Source organism: Sceloporus undulatus, chromosome 2 (assembly GCF_019175285.1).
Source record: "Sceloporus undulatus isolate JIND9_A2432 ecotype Alabama chromosome 2, SceUnd_v1.1, whole genome shotgun sequence".
Classification (NCBI taxonomy): domain Eukaryota; kingdom Metazoa; phylum Chordata; class Lepidosauria; order Squamata; family Phrynosomatidae; genus Sceloporus; species Sceloporus undulatus.
The window spans coordinates 273,783,197-273,806,804 of NC_056523.1; the positions used below are offsets into that span (position 1 = coordinate 273,783,197).

Here is a 23,608-nt window from a genome sequence, read left to right on the forward strand (position 1 = left end):
GATGACATTTTCAAATGGAGGACACTTTTCCAAAAAATGGAGGACACGCAAAAAAAATTGCTGATTTTAAAAAATGTTAATATAAATGCATGTTTCTGAGGCTTCTATAGACAATTGCCCCCCCTTGCCCGCCTCATCCTGATAGGCCAAAGGCCCCATGCCCTCGCGCGAGAGGCCAAAGTCCCCGGTGGCAATCGGCGGCAGGACCGGGCTGGGGCCGGTCCCAAGGCCTCGCCGGGCCGGATCCGGCCCACGGGACATAGGTTGCCTACCCCTGAGTAAAAGGATGGCCCCTTGCAGATGATATTTGAAGTTGTTTTACCATATGAGTGTGAATCGTATAGCCTGCCAGATGCTGTCCCAGCAGTCTTCATGGGCACAGCCAATCATGAGGAATGTTGGGAACCACACTCTAACACCATCTGGAGGGCCACATGATCTTACCTTTGTTTTACTTCAGCACTTAGCACTTCACATTTTTATACTGATTCGTAGTGAACTAAGCAGTATACAATGTGTAATCCAATTGCCCCTAACAAGCTGGGTACTCATTTTACCGACCTATGAAAGGATGAAAGGCTGAGTCAACCTGGAGCCCTGTGGGACTGAACTCACAATGTTGTGGCTGCAGTACTGTCATTTAACTATTGCACTACCAGGGCTCCTTCCAGGGGTGGGCACTGTATAGCCCACAGGCCACATACAGCCCTTGGGACCATCAACTGCAGCTCCTGAAGCCCCACAGAAAACCCAAAGTCCCTAGATCATCAACAATTTTAACAAATGGGCTGGTTTTTTTTTGGGGGGGGGGGTTGCCTCCCATCACCTGAGAGCCCTCAATCCCCCCTCCAAAACAAACAAACAAACAAACAAACAACCCACAAAAGAAAATAATTAGCTGAAAACTGGTATAAATGGTAGCTGGAAGTGATGTTACAACACTTCTGGTGTGCTGAAACCTGCTGGTGCAGCTGCCAGGTGCGCACATGATGGAAAAATTGTGCTCATTTCCTCTGCAATTGCTCATTGGTTCAATCCATGCACACAACAGAAGAACAAACTGAGTGGCAGTTTTATTTACATATCAGCCAAAACACATGAATTCAGTTGCTATTCCTTGCTAGAACAGACTCATTGAAACAATGAACTTTATGTAAATCTCAAGAAAACACCTCCTGAAGATGTCTTAATAACCCAGTATTAATAACCTGCTATTCAGGACTCATCTGAGGCTTTAAAATTTAGCACCAATGTTTTGAACCTATGGATCTACTGATAACTAGACCAGTTGATGCTGCACATGGTGGTGATGTATTCAAAATGGCTGGTATCAGTGAGAAAGCCCTGCTGTTCCTTCCATGCTTGTTACTTGGGTCTCAAGTAAGTAAACTGGGTATTGGATACAGCACTGAGCCTGGAAGCCCAGATATCGGTGGTGACCAGGAGTGCCTTTGCACAGCTAAAACATGTATGCCAATTGCACCCATTCCTGGAGAAGTCAGACCTGGCCACAGTGGTACATGCCTTGGTTACATACCATTTGGATTACCATAATGCACTCTATGTGGGGCTACCTTTGAAAAGTGCTCAGAAACTTCATCTGGTTCAAAGAGCTGTAGCCAAGCTGTTAACTGGAGCTGGCTACAGGGAGTGTATAACTCCCTTGTTGCAATAGGTCCATTGGCTGCCAGTCCATTTCCGGGCACAATTCAAAGTGCTGGTTTTGACCTATAAAGCCCTATACGGCTTGGGTCCAGGCTATCTGAAAGACCACATCTCCCTGTATGAGCCCCTGAGAATATTGAGGTCATCGAGAGAGGCCCTTCTCTCTGTCCCACTACCTTCTCAGGCGTATTTAGTGAGAACAAGAGAAAGGGCCTTTTCAGTGGCTGTTCCCAAGCTCTGGAACTCCATCCCTAGAGACACCAGGATAGCTCCATCCCTGCTGTCCTTCCGGCAACAGGTAAATACATTTTTATGCCACCAGGCTTTCACATAACAGGGATGTTGTATTGTTTTAAAGAGTTTTAAACTTTAAATTTTAATAATGTAATGTTTTTAATTGTTTGAATTGTTTAATTGTTTTTAAACTTTTATTTTGCATGTTTATAGTGTTTTAATTTGGACTGTTTTAAATTTGTAAATTGCCTTGAGTCCCTGAACTGGGAGGAAGGTGGGATATAAATAAGCATACTAATATTAGTAATCATCATCATCATCATCATCATCATCATCATCATCATCATCAATGATACTTCCTACTCCAAATTTGCTTTGTTCAAAGCAGCACAATCCTGTTAGAACAGGTTGAATACTATTTAGCTGGGCAGATGAATCACCGACTAATAGCAGCCTCAGCTTGCCTTAAATGAATCCTTGTTTATTTGCTCTCATCCAGCACATTATCAAACTAAAACACCAGTTCATGTTAGCCACTGCCTTTTCTGTTTGTGTTGAAAAGGAGAGACAGAGCTGAGCATTTTTTGCATTACTGTTGTCACCTCAGTCCATCACTACAGACCACAGGGTTTCATGTAAATATTACAAAGCTAGAAGAACAGACATCATCTCTCAGTGACACACAACCAAGTATCTGTGCAGCAGAATAAGAGAATCCACACTACCATCTTCTGAATTTGGCTATCTAAACAGAAAGGGAACCAGTGTAAGCCAGTGGCTCAAAATCCCAATTCAGACAGCCTTCATAGAAAAATACTATGACAGATGGCATGACAGCTGCTGAAATTCCAGTAGAACTCTCAGGGACACACTCTTTGAAGAGGTAATCTGACAGGGAGACCAAGATAGTTTCCACAACAAAGCCTAAACTAACACCCAAGTGAAGTAGACTTAGGTAATCAAAATCATCAGAAGATGTTGGTTTAATCACCTTGCCCAAAATGGAGTTTAGCTATTGGTCTAAATATACAGTCCTTGGAACACAGCTCTGCTTTCTTCAGTAGTGGATGGACCATTGCCTCTTTACAAAGAGTGGTAGTCAGCCATCCCTGAGGGAGGCACTGGTCATCTTACTATTTCTCAGGCCAGATATCCTCAGTAATCAGCCAAAATGGGCAAGGATCAAGAGCATATGTAGAGGGATGAAAGGAACCAAATATGCTTCTATTTTCTGAGACCTCAGCAACTGATGGAGTGCCAACTAGAACAAGGTGTGGTGATTAGCAACTTGTTCATGTTACTGGAAAGACAAAAATTCTAAGGATATTGTTTTCCCCCCAACTTGTCTTATTCAATTTGTGGCATAATTTAGAAAGATAAAATAGGGAAATGAGATCAGGAACAATAACATTTAACAATAACAAAACAGTCTCACATATTTTAAAGTTAAAGCAACATAATATAGTTAACCTCACATATATCTTAGTAAAGTTTTGTTGGTTTTAAAATATTTGCACTATTCTTACTTTTCCAAACATTACTTACCCGAAGGACTTTTTTCTACAGTTCGGCGACACAAAAAGTCTTCCATTGGTGTTGGCTGGATTTTAGCAGGGGTGTATGTGTTTAAAGATTGCTTTCTTGATGACATGGCATCCAAAAGTGATGGAGAACCTAAAATATATATAGATAATTTTTTTTAAAAAAATAGAAACCTATTTTATCTTAATCACCATCAAGCAATTGTATATTACTAATGCAGAAAGAGCAGAGAGTATATAAAGTTTCATCAAAGTCTGTATCATTTTCTTAATACTGCTATTAACATTAGTTTTGGAGGCACTGGTGCACTGTAATATATGAATGGCCTAGTAAGTGTGAGGTGCCTCCCCTTGATCCTTCCTTCTTCTGCAGCATTAATCACAGTCCACACCATTCAACTGGTTCCCTGATTTTCTCTGCAGCACTTTTCAAGAGCTCTGTGAATTACTGTGGGAAAGAGTGGGCAGGCAAGTTACCTTCTTGGAAACCTTTTCTACTACTGCAGTGCTAGGTGTCACAAGCTGTTCTAAACAGACTAAACTGATTGTAGATGGCAAAGTTCAAATATGATGCTTTAGGTACTTGGGAAAATCTTTGTGTCAAGCAAGCCTTTCATTCACACACACTGTCTCCCCCCACCCAAGAGCATCTCTCCACTTCTACAACTGCATCTGAAGCTACCTTGGATTTTAAAAAGTAATTGAAATTTGGGCTTTAATGTGTATGTGTGCTTGTGTGGGATAAAGGTTCATTGGATATGTCCTTATGTCATATCTAACTATGCAGGTATCTTTCTTACAAAAAAGATATTCTACACAGGATAGACAATAATACTTATTATACTTATTAATTTGTTATCATACTGTGTGGCTAACTAAAGTTAAATTGCATCTTCTTATACTTTAAGCCAGCTGCAGTGTGGGAAGTATGGTAATATGCCAGTTTTTAGGTAAAATCAGGAGATAATTATTCAAATCTGAGCCTGTTTTATCTTTCTTATACCATTCTTACACTAATCCTGGTATTTTAATGGAATGCTTATGTCTGATAATGGTTTGCCATTTGAAAAATAGAAAACATGAAGGGTAATTACGAGGAGAAATTGCACATGTCCGTTGGAGATTTTCATATGATGAAGAGGCAGTAATGGAGGCCAGAAATTCATCCACCTGCTTTAATGACAAGGAGTTATGGAGGGTTTCTAGAGGACAAATTGAAGGAACCATGGAATACAATTCAAAGCCTGAAAAAGAAGAAATATACCACAAATTTCCAATGTAAAAGGAAGAAACTGAATCCTTATACTGGTGATGATGTGATCTACAAAAGCAAGTATAAAACCCAGAATATAAAGAGACCTGTGCGTGTCATGTGTTCCAAAGCTTTTTGACCACAGTAGGAGTCCTCTGATTTCTGCTCCTGGTTGTAATTCAGGAACCAATGAATCAGGAGTCAATCTAACAAAAATTTATTGACTTTCTTGAGACAGTTTTTAGGGGTGGACACATGACACGTATGGGTCTGCAGTGAGAAAAAGGGGGCCAACAATTCCAATATGTGACTCTCCCACTCAAGTAAAATTTAAATATAGATACATGCAAACATACTATAATACTTTAGTCACCACTTTGGATACTACAGTACAGTGTAACCTTCCCATCCACAGGGTTCGGTTCTGCCTCTGCCATGGATGAGGAAAAAAAGTGGGTGGTCATGCACCATATTATTCCATGTGCAGCGATGTGCATGTGCCTGTGTGTACAGACCACTACTGAATATTATAGGTTGTAGTAATCAGCAGGAGGTCAAATCTGTGAGTCATTAACCTGCCAATGCAGTGGGCCCACTATAATATGAAGCAGGGTTAAAGGGAGTCAGAACTTACTATATACTAAATTCATGGTTCTGCATATGCATAACACAAAAACAGGCTTATTTAAATGAGTCTAAGATGTACTAAGGCACAATTATTTGACAGCTATTTACATAGACATAGTTTTATTGGTCCGCTGTACATTCATATGAAACTTTTCTGCCTCTTGCCTTTGGTTTATAAATTTTACTATACAACAGACTTGTCAGGAACACAGCAAGTTGACTTGTATCAAGTCAAACCCTTGGTCCATCTAGTCCACTGGCAGGCACTGCTCTCCAGGGTTTCAGGCAAGGATCATTTTGGCCCTCCTTGAAGATCCCTGGTGTTCTGGGGTGGTCTCCCATGCAAGAACCAACCAGACCCTATCCTGCTTAGTTTCCAAAATGAGATAAAACTGGGTGTATTCAGAGTAGCATAGTGATACAACGGAAAGATCAGTTGTTCAGCATTCAATAATATCCCCAAGTTATTTCCAACACTGGAAAAGAATCTTCTGCTGCAAATGGGAAAGTGACTATGTAAGATTTCAAACTGCAGTTTTCTGCAAGGAAAGCTCTTTCATTTCCCTTCAAACTACAAAATTATAAAATATTTCTATCATATAATTAACATCAAACCTCATTATTTTTTATAACAGTTACTGTCAAATCACAAGTAATTATAAAGTCTCATGTTAGGCAGCATTAAGTTCAGGCATACAGATATTTCACAACCAACCATGCATAACTTTATTAATGTTAATTTTAAAAACCCAATATGCATATACAGATTCAGCAAAGCACTTTTATGAACATTGATACTGAAAGCTATTTACACATCCACACACATACATACACAGAGAGAGTCCATATAAAGGTTCAGTTTTGCATTTCTGAAACAAACTCCTTTTTAAAAAGATGGCTACATTTTCCCCCAAGACATTTATTTCAATAAGAAAATATTATGAGATCATATTATTACTCAGAATGTATTATATTTTCAGTTCTAGGCATATTTAAATATACAATATGAAGTTAAGTCCCATATTTTATCCTTAACAATTCTAATATCTCAGTCATCTGATGTCACTTTTATCTCCTTAAATTTACAAAGTAAGAATACTATAAAACTGCATATACAAAATAATGTTGTTGAGGAAATGTTTGATACTGTGTATACAAGCTAAGCATCTGTGTATGGTCCAAATTAATAGTATATAATACATGGTAATAACCCTTTTAAAAATGCAGTGCTATACATGCAGGCAAGCGCAAACCCTTTCTTTGCATTACAGTAAATTCCACAAGAACTGCAGCTTTCCCTGAATGGTAGAGAAATCCACAAAAGTGTATGATTCCAGGAAGGAATTTAGCAGCATTTTATTTTCTTTCTTTTTTCAGGTGCCTTTTCTACTTCGTCTGCTTGTCTAAGAATGCTTAAGAATGCTTAAACTAATAGTAAAGATAATTTTAAAAAGTTAAAATGGAAGCTTAAAATTATAATTAATATTTCTATTTCTATTTCTGCCTACCTCAGCAATAAACACAACAGGTCACTTATGCACTCATCTTTCAGTAGCTTCATTACTGGGTTATCAAGCATTGAAGAAATGCTCTGAGACTTTTGTTAAGAGACCATTTCTCCTTGACTAAAGAAACAAAAGAAGGTAAAACCTGTTCATTTGCATTATGTCTTCTGAAGCACACACATGCTGGACAGTAAATATTTAATCTGCTATTGTAAGCTGACATATTGCAGCATATCACTTTCCTTCAAAATGCAAGACAATGAAAGGGTTAGCGCAACAACTTAGAAAGCCACCCTGCCGTCTCACATTTGAAAGCTATAAAAACATACCACTGGAGCCTAGAAATTCCTCAGAGGAAACGGACCAGCACCTAAAGAGGTCTGGATGGTCTGCACAGAGGCCCAAAAAATAAAGCACTGTCAGTAGATAATGAATTCACCATGTTCCTTGAACTCAAGATGAAAGAAGGGGCAGGACCGAAATGGGTTAGAAGCTGCATCATTATCTCAAAAGTTTACAGAAATCAAAGAAAGGGGAAGGCCTCAATGAAATTGTGAAGAAGAAAAATACACTAGTCTGACAAAGCTGGTAGAGAAACCCCCAAGTATACCAGGGAGCATATTTAGATTCCAAGCAATACATAGAACATGCAATCAACTATAAAATAAGTTAGAAAATATATCAAATTGATCAGGTAAGTCTGTATGAATGTATAAACAGAGTTGCAATGAAGGAATATTGAACATATTAAATTTATGTAAGAGTAAGCTGAAAGGATTTCTCTTCATTTTATACAGTGGTACCTCGGGATACGAAATACCCAGGTTACGAAATTTCCGGGATACGAAAAAATCCCATTGGAAATAATTGTTCCGGGTTACGAATGTTTTTCGGGTTACGAAAAAAAAATTTTGGGTGCTTTTCGGCGCTTTTTCGCACGAAACGCGGCTTTTCCCCATTAGCGCCTATGGCAATTCGGCTTACGAAGGCTTTTCGGGTTACGAAAGCGGCCGCGGAACGAATTACTTTTGTAACCCGAGGGAGCAGTGTAAATATATAACATTTAGGACTCAAAACCCAACTTTCAGCTTTCAATTGTTTTCCATTAATTTGCTAAATTTTCTTAATATGCCTATTTCAGAATAAATATCCAGTTCTTATTTTTGTTGTCACTTTTTAGTAATGGGCATAACACTGATAGATTCTTCAGAACTGAAATAAGCTATTGTTTTATTATAACTGGCCTTCTATGCAGCAGATGCATCACAGGCCATAAATATGTATCTCCAGTTTCAGTGAGAAATCATCTCACCTCACTGTGGACTGGCCCTAAACAGATGAGCAAAACCCACTGTGCCGATCTGGGGGTGTGGGGTGCAGATGATATATGCCCCCAGGTTGGCTGGAAGCCACACTGAGGTCAGCTAATGCAGCCCATGCATAAAAGAAGCAGGAAAAAAACACTCCTTGCTGGCGGTCCATTCCAGACTGCGGCAGTGGCTGCGCTTGGGACTGCAGCATCCTGCCCTGCATTGATCAGGGCTCATCTGCTTGAGTCCTCTGTTACTGAACTGTATCAGAAACTTTTTGTATATGGAAAAAGAAATTGTGGCCAGTACTGTTGTTTTAGATATGCTGGAAGAGTACTCAACTCAGTTCCTATGGTGAAAGGAACAATTCAATAGCAAAGATTTTGTAAAGTATTTTAGATGTGACAGGAAGAAAATTCTTCCTGACATGTGGAAACTTCAATAGGAAAATATAAAATCAGGTAACTCACTAAATAAAGAATGTCATAAAGGGAGAGGGATTTCAATAAGATCACACACTCTACTTACTTACGGACAGAAATTTCCATAAACGTTTTCCCCAGTTAACTTTTATTTTAACTTGAGCGTCACTTCAACAAAGACAGCAGTGCACAGCATAATTATAAATGATGTCTAAACTAGAAGAGGATAGGCTTATTAACAACTGTTAATGGTGCAAGATAAATTATGTTTTAAATAATATTTTATTTTTATGGGGGGGATTTCATTGCATTATTGTATTAAAATGTCCATTATTCTGAAGTCTCTAGTGTGCAGAAAGCAGTTCATAAATATTTTAATTAATAAAATTAAAAGATGAATGGGTCCCCATATTTTAAGAGAGTATATTTTTTGATTCCAGTTGCTAGAGACAGAAAGACAGCTTGATAAGCTACCTTCAAGATAAAGAATTAGTGACATGCTGAAAACATTCATAGTTGATTGAAGATACAGAAAAATCAATTAAGACTAAATATCACTATATCACTGTTTGTTTATGAATGGCTTCAGCATGTCATTATATTCACTCATCTTAAAAGTCTAAAAAAAATCCTAAAAAGAAAAAACCAGAGGTGCCTCCACCACTTTCACCTCTTAGTTATGAATTTGTCAACATCACCAGATGATTTCTGCTGAAAACAGAATGCTTGAATAGGCGGACTTTTGTCCTGCTTTGGCAAGGTAATTCTAATATTTAGTTCCAAAGCTTTAGAACAAAATTATCCAACACAGGAAGAAGGCAAAGAATATTACTGAGCAAACACTAGGAATTATTTTATGATCATAAAGGATTTAAAACATGTATTAGTCATAGCACTGTTTGAGTAATTAGGAATGTGTATACTGTAATTAAATGTGTAATTTATTTAATTATCCATCTTTTATTAAAAAAAAAGATTTAGGTATGTAATCTAAAATATTACATTAAGAAATTAAAAGGGAAAACGGATTCAAACCATTAGAGTAACTAATAATTGATCATATGGCCATGTGATCAGTTTGAATTAGGAAGGATGATGGTGGACAAAACTATACACCCCATGTTTTGGAAGGGATGAAGCAAGGGAATATTATTTTTAAATAAAAGGAAAACATACCATTGGTTGGGTGTCGAGCAAATGAGATAGAAAACCTTTTAACAGCAGAACCACGTGTGGTGTCTGAGAAAGAGAAAAACAGGTACCTGAAATTCAAAACAGCTACCAAAAGAGGGACATTTCAAGAAAGGACAGAGAGGGGGGAGAAATGAAGAGGTGAGAGTTAAGTGTCATGCAGAAGGGATTGGAAAAATTGCACAGGCCAAAACAGATTTTAAAATAAACTTTGCTTGGTGATATTACTTGATGTTTAATGGAGTGTATGGAAGAAAAGCAAGGGTGAGTTTGTAATTTTGGCAACAGGTTATACATGGTTAGAATTTAGTATCATGAAAGTTACATTGGGAAAAGAGTTACATTTTTTAAATCTACAAGAATGTTATCAAACATTGCAGAAGAAGTACTGGAAATCTGGCTAAAATTTCTAATCTACTCATTACCTGAAACCCCAAATCTAGTGCTTTTACACTCACTAAAATTTACTCCTTTTTATTACTTTACAAATACGAATGTATTGCCTCAGATTTCTCTCACAAAATGATTTCATCCAGTTTCAGAAAACTATTACCCCAATACACTGGTTTAAACTTGAAGCCATATTTTCTCCTAAATATTATAATTTTGTATTGGCAACATTTCTTAAAACTTGGTATTTATAAGATAGGTGTTAAGAGAAGGGTGTCATTCAATGCAATCAAGTTTTGAAAAATAAATAGAATTAAATTCTCTGAAGTTAGTTACTAATGAACAGTATTCTAAGCTTCTACTCTATCAATACAACTAGGACCTCTCCTTCAAAGTACCCTGTGTGCATGTGAGTGAGTGTGTGTAAGGGCATGTGTGAAAGTGTGCACATACCATCTATGCAGCCAGAAGAAGTCAGTTTTTTACGATGAGTACGAGCATAATCCTGTAGGTTAGGTGCACTTGAAGAACCCCCGAGCACTGAGGTGCTAAACAGGCTCGCACAGTGAGACCCTGATGGGAGTTAGAGAAAATACATACAGCAACCAGGTGTTCTTCCATTCACATTGAGGATGCATGCAGCATGCAAGCATATCACTCTTACCACACAAAAGGCAGCTTCTGGCATTGCCTTGGACAAATGCACAATATGCCTGTAATGTTTCTGTGGTACTTGAAGAATTCAAGTACTGTAATTTATTGTACTTCTACAGCTTACAATTCTCTTTACTAATTACATACAAAAAGAAAGCCCTTAAAATTTCATTTCTTGTTGCCAAGCTTTGTAAAGGGAGGGAAGAAAACCCATGCCAGACGGGAATATTGAAAGACACAAAGAGGGAAAGAGGAAAAAAGACAAGATTAAATATTTTAGAATTTGTAACTGAAGAACATAAAGGAACTCTTAAAATGGCAGAGTTGAGCAGCATTCTATATGCAGTTCCATGAAGTTCATGGGACATGATGAATAATTTCTTGTACATGTTCCACTTGTGATTTGTGTAGATATATATCCCATGAAATGGGTCACGTATCTAAATTTATATTCTTCTTACTAATATATAGTATTTTCACAGCATTAGAGAATGAGCCTATAGCAAAATATGCAAAGTTGTCCTTATGATGTTTTTGAATTATTTTTATTTTCTAGTTTCAAGACTTTGTTCTATTCTCTCTTGCACTGGAGCATTCCCCAGTCCTCAGAAGCAGGTACTGAGGATGCACAGGGGCTGCAGGTCATCCCCTCATGCTGGGCGAAGCAGATTCTATATGTGGGAATACACCATTGTATAATAGCCTATATAATAAATACTGTACATGTCACATTCTAATTTACACTTTAAAATCTGAGAAGAGAGCTGCTTAGAGTATGTCTTCTGAGCAATTCTCAATTAATTTAAATTATAAAAGTATTTCTTTAGGAGACACTTCTCTAGTTCTTGTCTCTTGAAACTACTTGATTTTTACTCATGAGCAAATCATTCAAAATTTAAGTTATAATTATTAATGACCAATAACGAAGAACACATTATTAGTACATCTGATGAAACACAGCATATATAAATGTGTACTTGATGCGTCAAAAAGCTTAGGAACTAAAGAAATATCTTCAATGTTGGACCAAATAGATCAGTTTTCACCGGGGATAATGTATTAAGAGAGTCAGATTGGTATAATTAGACTGCTGTAATGTGCTGTACATGGGGTTGCCCTTGAAGTGTCAGAAGCTGTAGCAAGCGTAAAAGACAGCAGCCAGATTGGTGTCGAGTGTGCATTTAATATACCATGTAATAATGATCTTTCAAGAATGGCACTGGCTTCTAACTTGTTTCTGAGCTCAATTCAAGGTGCTAGTTTTGACCAACAAAGCCGTAAATGACTTGGAGTCAGGAAAACTGAAAAACCTTGAGATCCTGAGGAGGCCTTGTTGCATGTCTCAACATTTTATGAAGTTAGGCTGGCAGGTGCACGTAATAGGTCTTTCTCTGCAACAGCACCCCAACTATGGAAATCTCTACCAAAAATGTTAGGCTGGCTCCGTATCTTTTGACTGGGCAGCCAAAACAGTACTATTTGAAATGGCTTTGAATGTCTGAAATTGCTTTAACTGTTTTAAAAATGTATTTTAGAATTCTTACAAGAAATTGTGCTTTTAATTACATTTGTACTGTTTTAATTGCTTTTTAAAAATTCATTGCCTTGAGAGCCTTGGTGGGCTGGGAGGCAATACAGAAATATCTCTAATAAATGAATTAATTCATTAATTTAAAAACATCATTGAAGAAAGTTAGAAAATTAAAATCCAGTAATCAAGAGCACCCTTTGCTTGGGGACAATATAAACTAAAGATGTTACTTACTAGAGGAACACAGAATTCAGCAGACATATGCCAAAAAACATATGTTGGCATTAAATATTGTTTATCGTTTATTTAAAATGCTCAATAAATATCCCCAAATGGGAGTATTTGCACTTGAGCACAAAATACTGGTATTGTACATTACTGAATGTAACATATTCTATCCAGTCCACAGGAGAGGGCTATCTATTGACTCTGTTAAAAGACACCTTCACTGGGCTCATTCTCATTTTCAGTCATTTCCATTCTAGGTGGTCATTATCAAAGCGTCAGTTTAAGAGTTATTGCCTGATTTTGCTTTTTAATCCCTTATCTAACTGTCCTGCTTTCCTTTTCTGTTATGTATTTTAAATGTAAGCCTGGATAGGATTGTTTTGTATGGTTCAAAACACACTGCAGAAATAATCCAGTCTGAGACTGCTTAACTGTCCTGGCTCAATGCAAGGGAATTCTGGGAACTTTAGTTTTAAGAAAAATTTAGCCATCACTGTCAGAGACCTCAATATGTCACAATACACTACAATTCCCTGGATTCTCTAGCACTGAGTAAGGGCAGTTAAAGCGTTGGACCTTTGTTACTGATTTCATGAAAATCATTCTGGGAGGATTTTTTCTTGGATGAAAAGTGGGGTAAAATTTGCTTTCAACAAGTCAAATAATATTATACATTATAATAAAAAGCCTACTCATTTGACAGTACATACTAGAAAACAGTACCTGAATTAAATATGTTTTGCTTGCTGTAATGAAGCAATAGCAAGCATGTGCACTGAAAGCTGTAGTTGATGGAATTTGGGGTAGTGCAAAGAACTTTCATCTGTCTTGCTGTCTAAATGCTGGGGGAAAGGAAACTAAGGAAAACAATGATGTTACGATTCCCAGGAGCATTTCTTCAACTTTTTCTAGCCCACAAAGGATCAAACCTAGAGATAAAGTATCTGAAAACTATCTTTATAAAGTTGTCAAAATATAAATATGGATTTAGTTCAAGGTAAAGAAAAGTCACGGCAATAATGACAAAATTCTGTTTCAATGATCCAATAACCTTTTTACATTAACATGCCTATAACATATCATCTATATAGCAAGTGTGACTTTTTAAAGATCTGCAAGGTCATCAGCATAAAACCTTGTGTCTAAGCCTACTATAGGTATATTTTAAAAGAACCATTTTAGAAAGTTTATACATACCTATGCCGCTTGTCTTTTGTTCTACAATAGTTCTTGGTGGTCGGAAGTAACTGTTGTTCTCTGGTGGGACCTGGACATGGGAAACAGATGATAAGCACAAAAATAAAATAGACAAATGAGCTGGTAGAATCCATTAAGCTCGAAACAGCAGCCTGTTTTAAGACAGACAAGTATTAATAAGCCACATGATGTGTTAGTAGAAATACCAAAATAATATGGAAGAACATGCAGTATTGCTGAAGGGAGTCCATTTTACTTATGGGATCCTTGCAATGAAGTGGTGCAAGCAGGCATTCATGATGAAAACAGGACAGACACCAAGAAAGATATGAAAACACAGAAAACTGTGTCATTTTAGTTTACCAAATGAACACTCCTAAACTGCGCCTGTATTGGAAGGGAGGAAAAAAAGAGGAAACATAGACAGGCTGATGAGGTCACCATACAGTCACTGATCCATGCACAGGCTGAATCACAGTACACTTGTGATATTCACAGTTTTTAACTGAAAAATATTTTTCTATACCCTAGTTGTTGGTTGTTTTTTTTTTGGGGGGGGGGTCGTCCAAGAAGAAATGGAAATAATATATTCTTTTGAAAAGAAGGAAGGGTCTCTAGTAACAGAACATCATCCACTGTTTATTATAAACAATATAATCAGTGTTCTAATTCTTCCCATATGCTTCATGAATTTCCCCAATACTTTACATTCAGAACAGCATACATTACAATGGATGAAGTACTGTCTTTAACAAGGGAGTGAGAGAAATAGGATGCCTCCAGTTAAGTAACAGAGAAAGTAATGATTAGTACTTAGGATTCCCCCCCCCCCTGCACAGTTATTAGCCACTGAAAATATCATTTATGCTCAGCTATGGAACAGAAGTATTGGCCCCCAATCCAATTATTTCAAAATGCATTTGTTTCATGTATTAAAGAACCATTATAATGTACCTACCACCAAATTACTCAGTGCTGTTTCTTTTTTAAAGGAAAAAAGTCTTAAAGGACAACTAAGCCAAAGCTGATGTCTTTTTCATTAGGGAACTAACTATAATCATCTATACAGTGCTGAAAAGAAACCAATTCAAAAATCGACGATTGAATACATTCAATGGAAATTGTGTAAAACAAACAAACAAAAAAATCAAATTAAAAAAAACCATGCAATTGCTTTTTTCCCCCCCAAGCATTCTTGGAAGTAACAAGGTTTTGTTTGGTATTTTTAAAAAATTCTATTTTAATGACTGGTGAAGTAATTTACTTTGAACAAAATCCAGAACAAGGGATTAGATGTCCTTAAAGACATTTGGTTCCTGCTTGGAATGCATAGTAATGTTTAATGAAGTAAAGTTTAAAAACCTGTTGCCATGAGCCAAAAATACTGGATGTGAAAGCCAATGATTTAGGGGAGACAGGGGAAGAAGTGATTTGTTCCCCTGATCTGCGTCTTCGACGCCCAGTACCCACACCACTGGTGTAATGCAGCCAGGTACCAATACACTCTGGGCTAGACACACTCAGGGGGCTCTCTTCCTGGAAGTGAGAAAGGGGGCAAAAAAACAGCAAAGCATGCAACGTTAGATTCATAGCCAAATGGTAAGAAAATATATACAGTTTTGTTTGCACCCTTTTCTAAATAGTTCTACCAATATTAAACAACAGTGCTTAACATTTTCCAGAATAAATATTACATATCACAATGCAGTATTCAACTGCTTTCATTAAACGTACATTGATAAACTACATTAAAATTACTATGCACATGCAGATTGTCCTCTGTCTTTGCTGCATTCTTCTTCACTCTTCATGCAGCTTAGCTACTTCAAAAGCTAAACAACCAATTGCATATAAAGTAACTGAATTCTGATGATATTAAATAGGATTTTTCTTTAAAGACAAAGTATGTAATCTTTTTCTAGTATGACACACCAGTAACATTTAGTAATTTTCTGCTCAATTACTGTATCTCCTTCCTTAAATTCTAGGATCAACTAGAAAAACCAAACCAAGCATCAATAAGAGTACAGTATATCATTTGGTTACATCCCAATCTACTATTTGGAAATCACCGTTATCATCACTGATGGGTATTTGCTGCCAATAGCAAAAACTGCAGAAGGAACCATGTCAGAAATAAAACAGAAATAAAACTAAGTTCACTAACAACCTTGATTTTTGAGATTGTTTGATTTACTTTAACTTGCTTTCTATCAGTTAAAATATTCACTTCTCTTCCAAATAGAATTTCAAACTCAGCTAGAAGGAATCTGAAAACACCCCTTCAAAATGTTAAGTTCCTTAAATTCCTTATATAGCGGATTAGAGAAATTCATGGATAAGAGGTTTCTCATCTCTCTTTAAATGAATATGAAATGTCTTAAGAAGAATTTTCAGTTAAAATAATTTCTAGACCTTCTCATCTTTAAGTTTCAGACTAATAAGACCAATAAGATAAAACAGTTATTGATATGACCGCCACGCCAAGCCCTAGAATTCATACATAGAAGTAAAAAAAAAAAAAAGCTATACGGAGAAAGCTGCAAGAGCATCTTGCATGCTGGAAAAAAACAAACCCAAACTTTTCCAGAGTATTTGAGTATCATCTTATTTGAGAAGTGTAGGGTCAAAATTCAATTGTTAATCCCAATTAGAGCACACTCGCTGAATAATTAACACTTACATAAATACCACTGAGGTGCCTCAACACTGTAGAAATAATGCAGTGTGACATCACGTTAAGTACTGTAGCTCTATCCTATGGAATCCTGGGACTTGTAGTTTTCCAATGCCTTTAGCCTTCTTTTCCAGAGAAGGTTTTTTGCTGGTGCTTTGCAAAACTACAAATTCCAGGATTCTGTAGGATGGAACCATGGCAGATAAAGTTCTACAGTGTAGTTCTACTGGAACCTCCTTCCCCCACAAGCATGGGTCATCACTTCTTTAACCAGTTTCAAACAGAGTTGAAGACTATATTGTTCAGGAAAGCGTTCCCAGGCATTTTGTGATTGTTTATCTGATTGTTATCTGAGATCTGATATTTGATTTGATATTTGATCTTTTAATTTGTTGTCAGCTTTTTTATCTAATTCTATCTTGTATTATTATCTATTGTTTTAGGTTTCATTTTTATTGATTTTATTGTTTGTTTGTACAGTGCTGTGTAAATCTACAGTGCTATATAAATAAAGTATAATAATAATAATAATAATAATAATAATAATAATAACAACAACAACAACAATAGATGCATCCTCTGTCAACAAGTCTGCTAGCAATTGGACTTAAGCTTGTGCTTCTGGGTTTTAATAAAACATATTTTACATTACTATAGAAATACACACATTAAATCAATCAGCTTTCTCAAATCAATAAGCCACATTTGTTTCTGTAGTGGGAAGTATGAGACAAGAAAGATCATAAAATAAGAAAGCCATAACCTCATTCAACTATGAACTGGCAACATAAGGACAGGGACTAACATAGAGCACTGCTGACATTTCCTTTTATGGCATGGCATAGACCAAAGGAAGTCTTTCTTTAGTCTAGCTCACAAGGCCAGCAAGTGATAAACGAGATGAGAGAGAAAGCTGGAATAACTGGCTACAATAAAAGCAAATGCTGACAAGGCCCAAATGTCAACTGTCCAAAGCCATGTCACCATCCACTTATTTGTGTGTCTACCCTATCTTTGTTTGTCACAAAGTAAAAACCAGAGAGCCTAGATTTCAAAACTCTGCAGAACCATATTTATGTAATGTTTTGCTTTCTCCCATGTTAAATAATAACAGTAGTCAGTTATTAGTACATTCCAGCTGCGCTATTAATTCCCCACAAGCAGAAATGGGGATCTTGGGCTTTTAAAACTTGGAAATGTGTGACTGTCCATAGCAAACAGGAAACACACTTTTGAAATTCTACATTTTATGCAATAGGTAATGGGTTATAAGATTTTTTTTTTGCTTCAACAAAAACCTCAAAAAAGTCAAGTCTATCAGATGTGTGGAAACATTTGAACACACCTAAAGTATATTTTTATATCCCATCTTATTTTTAAACTATCTCAAAAAAGCCAACCAGTATAGAACTAATTAATGATATCAAACTGCCAAAATGGCCTAGAAATGTTCTTATTAAAGTACAGTACTTGTATTATTAATCCACAAGAGAGGGGGGGGGGGGGAAAGGGGTGTGATAAAATACCTAAAAACTGACATACAGTGGTGCCTCGGGTTACGAAAATAATTCGTTCCGCGGCCGCTTTCGTAACCCGAAAAGCCTTCGTAAGCCGAAAACCCATAGGCGCTAATGGGGAAAAAAGCCGCGGCTCCGCCGCGGTTCCATTTAAAATAGCGCCGGAGTTTTTTTGTAACCCGAAAAAACTTTCGTAACCCGAAACAATAAATCCCTATGGGATTTTTTCGTATCCTGAAAAATTCGTAACCTGGGTATTTCGTATCCCGAGGTACCACTGTACTATTATTTGTAGGTTTGTATGTATCCTGGAAGATAGTGATTAAAAGGGCCAAAGGACTCTGTTCATTTGCTTCAGAACTGAAAAGAAATACAGTCATCCCTCCACATTCCTGGCTTTGACATTTGTGATTTTGATTATTCGCGAGGACAAGCAACCGTGTGTGTGCACTCCTCCTCCTCCTCCCTCCCGGGCTTTTCCCCTGGGAGCTGGGAAGGGTGCCTGAGCCAATCCAGCCCGTTTCCCAGCCAGATCAGTGCCTTCCCCAGGCACCAATTCAGCTGAGAAAGGGGAGGGGATAGATCCACCCCCCCAAGACTCTTTCCCAGATGGAAGGGTGCCTCTCTTCCCCAGCATCTATCGACCTGGGAAGGAGGCTTGGGAGGGGTGGATCCATTTCCTCCCCTAAACCCCTTTCCCAGGTGGGTGGGTGCCTGGGGAAAGACAGGCATCGATCCACCCAAGGAAGGGGTGGGGAGCTAGTTAAAGAAATGCGGGCGGGGGAAGAAGAGGAGCATGTGCTTCTGCTCCTGTTCCCTGTTCCGCCATCCCTTTTAGTGGGCTTCCACATGAGTGGATAGATTATTCACAGTTTCCCCACATTTGTGGGGGTGTCTTGCATCCCTGAACCTTGGAATGTGGAGAGATGACTGTACTCTAATTGTGGCAGATTTACCTCTGTAAGTCAGAATGTCTGTATTTATAATTTGTGTGAAAACATACAACTTTTTCCACTGCTGTTATAGTGTGCGCCCGCATCATGTGCGGGCGCAATATACAGTGGACCCTTGTTATATGCTGGGGTTTGGTTCCAAGATCCCCCGTGCATAACAAAATCCGTGTATGCTCAGGTCCCATTAACTATAATGGCATGGCAAAATGGTGTCCCTTATAAAAAATGGAAAATAAAGGTTTGCTATTTGAAATTTATACTTTTTTTGAACATTTTTAAACCGTGGATGCTTGAATCCGTGTATAAAAAAGCCGTGTATAAGAAGGGCCGACTGTACATGGCTTTCCACATACTCTGGAAGAAGCAGTGCCATCTGCCAGAAAGAGTAATGGTGTGCATGCCTTTGGTGCACACTGCCGTAGGCACCACGTGCACAAGCCCCATTATCTTTAATGGGGCTCAAGCATATGCGGAATTTCCCTTATGTGGCCGGGGGGGGGGGGGATAGATCAGATCCCCCGCGTAAGGGAAGGGACACTGTACTTTCTTATGTTTCAGCTTCTATCACTACAAATGATTATGTTAGGCAAAAATGGGCATATATAAAAACTAACATTATCACAAAGAGAAATACGCTGGGGTTTGGTTCCAAGATCCCCTACGGATAACAAAATCCATGGATGCTCAAGTCCCATTAAATATAATGACATAGCAAAATGGTGTCTCTTATAAAAAATGGAAAATCAAGGTTTGATATTTGAAATTGATACTTTTTTTGAACATTTTCAAACCGTGGATGCTTGAATCTGTGTATAAAAAAAATCCGTGTATAAGGGCCACATATAAAAGGGTTCCATTTATTGTACATTACACCTTGTAAGACTATGTAGGCAAGCAATGTAAGTTAGTTATGAAAGATCAAACTCTTCTAGAACTTACTAACATATTAATGATTATTAATTTATAAAAGTGTTCAGAGCATTGTTAAAGCCCTAGAAACACTGCTACCATATATTTTATCATGCATTTTAGCAGCTTCTTTTTATCACATATGAAGGGTAATCAAACTTACTTCCACTGAACCGATTTTCCTGGGTCTTGGAAGTGGTGACTTTCTATGTATATGAATTGGATCTGAAACCATTGGCTTGAACATCATTATGGCTCGATCCGTTTCATCCCTTTTGTAGGCATGCAATTCTTCATCACTGTCATTTCTATTGGAGGTTTTCTTTGAGCCATCATTCTATAGGAACAGAAATAAAGCATCTAACACATAAGACCAGTTAAATTGAAAACATCAGTAACATTCTTAACTGTGCCCTTATTTTGAGATTCTCATGGCAATTATTCTCCACACAATGGGATCTATCAGAAGTTGTTTTGAAAATTCACAAGGAGGGGTTTATAAAAATTAGCCTTCGATGAAATCTCAGAAATAAAAGAACTAAGAGTATGGCACAATAAGTCTCACTTGATCAAAATTTATTTCTTCAACATTCCACTTTGCATTACTCTTACATACATTTTTTATGAATACAGCTTTTACATACTGAAGTGTATGTACAGTCAAAAAGCATAATTATCTACCTGTGGTATTATAATGCTACCTAAGACTTCATCCTCTTATTCCAATCAAATGTCACTCCATGTACTTTTTAAGAGTGGTTTCTTTAGATAGAGGAGTGACATAGGATTTTGAAATTATTAGAGTGTAGAAAGTATTTCTGAAAGAACATTATCTTTAAAGATGGTAAATAGTTATCTTGTAAACTACCAGAAGTTATTGTTAGAAAATATAAAGACTTTTCTAGACTACAGCTCCTAGAATCTCTCTTGGACAGCATGGTCATTGGGCTGTACTGGCTGGTGGAATCTGTAGTACCAAAAAGGTAATGTTTCTAAGCTCTGGGAAAGATATAATTACTTATGAGGCAGAGCTCTGGGAAAGATATAATTACTTATGAGACAGTCAACTACTATGGAATGATGGTCAAAATCACACTTGAGTTTCTTGTAAGAAACATTTCTAGGAGCATTTACCTCCCGTGAAGCAGGTCTATATCCAAAACCTGAGGGTAAATTTTTATCTTCTTCACAACCTTTAGCTCCAGGACTAAAGTGTAATTCCACATGAAAACGTTCCTCTGAAGAAGGCTCCTAACAGAAATAGACAAGATAACTCAAACTCAGTTAATGTAATATATTCATATGCTGACTTCTGGGTCTTCCTGTTTGTATATTTCTTTACCTTGTTTGGATCCTCATACAGCATGATAACAATCTGGGTCATGTAATTGAGTTCACTAACAACATTGAGATAATCCATAGCTCGTTTCCATTGTTCATCTTTTGAAGCCTTGGATCAAAAGAGAATCATATGTTTAGCATTTTAAGGAAAAGTAGGATGATACCACTTTTTAAAATTTATACACTTTTAACTCTAAGGATGCAATCCTATATACAGCGACCAGGAATAAATAGCATTAACACACTTATTTTTAAGTAAATGTGCAGAAAAGCAGTGCACTATAGTAAATGGATTTATTGGTTTAGCCTGAGGTTATACAGTCGGCCCTTCTTATACACGGACTTTTTATACACAGATTCAAGCATTCACGGTTTGAAAATGTTCCAAAAAAGTATAAATTTCAAATATCAAACCTTGATTTGCTATTTTTTTATAAGAGACACCATTTTGCTATGTCATTATATTTAATGGGACCTGAGCATACACAGATTTTGTTATACATAGGGGATCTTGGAACCAAACCCCAGCGTATAACAAGGGTCCACTGTACAACTCATATTGTCTTGAATAATTAAAAAGTATTATTTAAATAAGCAGCAGTAGCAGCAGTGCAACAGTACAAAAACACATATTACCTAACATATTACCTAATTACCTACATAATACCTAAACATTCAGGTCTCCACTCCCTAAGGTATGGGTTCTCAACCTTTAGCTCTCCAGATGTTTTAGGTTTCTACTCCCAGAATCCCTCACCATTTATGGGAACTGAAAGCAGCTAAAGGACCAACAGTTAAGAACTATCTCTTTAGGAGCTGTTACTCTAAAAGTAACAAAATGGAAAAAACAAAGGGAAGAAGAGAAATAAAGGTACAGTGAGACCTCAGTATCCACGGGCTTGCCATCTGCAGATTTGAGCATCCGCAGACGGCAAGCATGCACTGTCCTCAATGATAGCACGTGCACGCAGCTGCACCACCACTTGGGACAATGGAACTGAAGTCCTCCCTCCTTTCCCCATGAGCCTTATGCCCCTGGCTTGCCTTCGGGGGCAAAAGCTGGAACTCTGTCGACCAGAAAGAGCCAGAGCTGGCACCAGGGTTTGCGTCTCGGAGCACCCCTTCCAGGCCCAAGACCTGGGACGGAACCTCCAGGCTCTGAGAACCAAGCCCCAGTACCAGCTCTGGCTCTCTCTGGCCAATGGGGCTCCAGCCTCTGCCCCCAAAGCTAAGCCCAGGGCAGAAGCCTCAGGGGGAGGGAGGGAGGACTTCAGTCTCACTGTCCCCTGTAGTGGTGCAGCTGCATGCATGCTGGGGAGAGTGAGGGATTGCCATCTGTGGATGCTCAAATCTACGGATGGCAAGTCCGCGGATACTGAGGTCCCACTGTACCTTTATTTCTCCTCTTCCCTTTGTTCTTTTCCATTTTGTTACATTTGCATGGATTTGTAAATGGATGTTACATTTCCTGGACTTTTAGACTCCCAGAAGTCACATGACAAGGAGGAGGAGGTGCCAGCTTGCAATAATACCCCTCCATACCATCTGAACTGAGAACAAAAACAGCAAAATGCAGGCCTATGACCAACATCTTTTTTTCCCTCCTGCATGGATTTTAACACCTTGCCTGATGAAGAAGCCTGTGGAGCTTCAAAAGCTTGCAACATGTACATTGTGCATTTTGGTTGTGCCAATAAAGATATCACTGTTTGGTGGATTTTTGATGTTATTTGATTTGCTATAAGGCCAACACAGCTACCCCAGGATATAATCTTTAGACTCTTTAACACTTACATCACATAAGGAACCATAGCGAAGAGTTGATAGCAAGGAATGGACATGACTCTCACTGGTGAAATACAGGCGGGTTCGGACATGACGTTCAGGAGACATAACTCCACTAGAATATCTAAAAAGAAAATAAGAGAATGAACCAATGTAGATACATCAGGCACATAGTGTATCATCTGCTTTCTACCACTATTATGAACATTCAAAATCTCAAACCCAATAAGATTTCTCCTTAGTTTTATTAACTGGGCACAAAGTATCTGTATACTGACAACCAAATTTCTAGCAATTTTCAGATATGTTGAGAAAAGAAAAGATAAAACAGTTTTAACATTTTACTCTTTCTGCCACTTTTCTTCTGCTATTTATGACTATTTTTGCCTAGGCATGATATATGTTTTCTTTATGTTCTCCTCAAACAAAAATTAATGGTAGACTAATGACTGATGAATTGTACTAATGAGAAATGATGTGACTTGTTAGAATGTAGATCAGGGAAGCGTTAAGCATGTACATGAGCCAAGGTAAAAGCAGTAGTACAGGCAACCTGCTGGACAAAGATGACATCCCTCCACCAAATTACAGCATGTCCTCCTGAGGTTTCCAGTCACAGAATGTGAACACTTTCAAACAGATGCCGTACAGTGTGGCAGTGCCAGCTTCCACCCAGGGC

The 23,608-nt window shown here is 37.8% G+C and overlaps 1 protein-coding gene across 9 annotated transcripts in view; it reads right to left on the reverse strand.

Moving 5' to 3' along the window:
- PPIP5K2 (diphosphoinositol pentakisphosphate kinase 2) overlaps positions 1–23,608 on the reverse strand; it is a 70,892-nt gene that overhangs the window by 2,786 nt on the left and 44,498 nt on the right. Inside the window, exons 21-31 of one of the 9 annotated variants that reach the window (XM_042448446.1) lie at positions 22,939–23,053; positions 21,146–21,253; positions 20,938–21,054; positions 19,967–20,140; positions 15,110–15,283; positions 13,748–13,817; positions 10,591–10,710; positions 9,733–9,795; positions 7,154–7,213; positions 4,535–4,684; positions 3,445–3,573 (exon numbers count right to left, since the gene is read on the reverse strand). In XM_042448446.1, coding sequence (XP_042304380.1) covers positions 3,445–3,573; positions 4,535–4,684; positions 7,154–7,213; positions 9,733–9,795; positions 10,591–10,710; positions 13,748–13,817; positions 15,110–15,283; positions 19,967–20,140; positions 20,938–21,054; positions 21,146–21,253; positions 22,939–23,053 — 1,280 coding nt within the window. The remainder of the gene's footprint in view (positions 1–3,444; positions 3,574–4,534; positions 4,685–7,153; positions 7,214–9,732; positions 9,796–10,590; positions 10,711–13,747; positions 13,818–15,109; positions 15,284–19,966; positions 20,141–20,937; positions 21,055–21,145; positions 21,254–22,938; positions 23,054–23,608) is intronic. The other 8 variants (XM_042448449.1, XM_042448448.1, XM_042448447.1 and 5 more) reach the window with 8 other exon arrangements.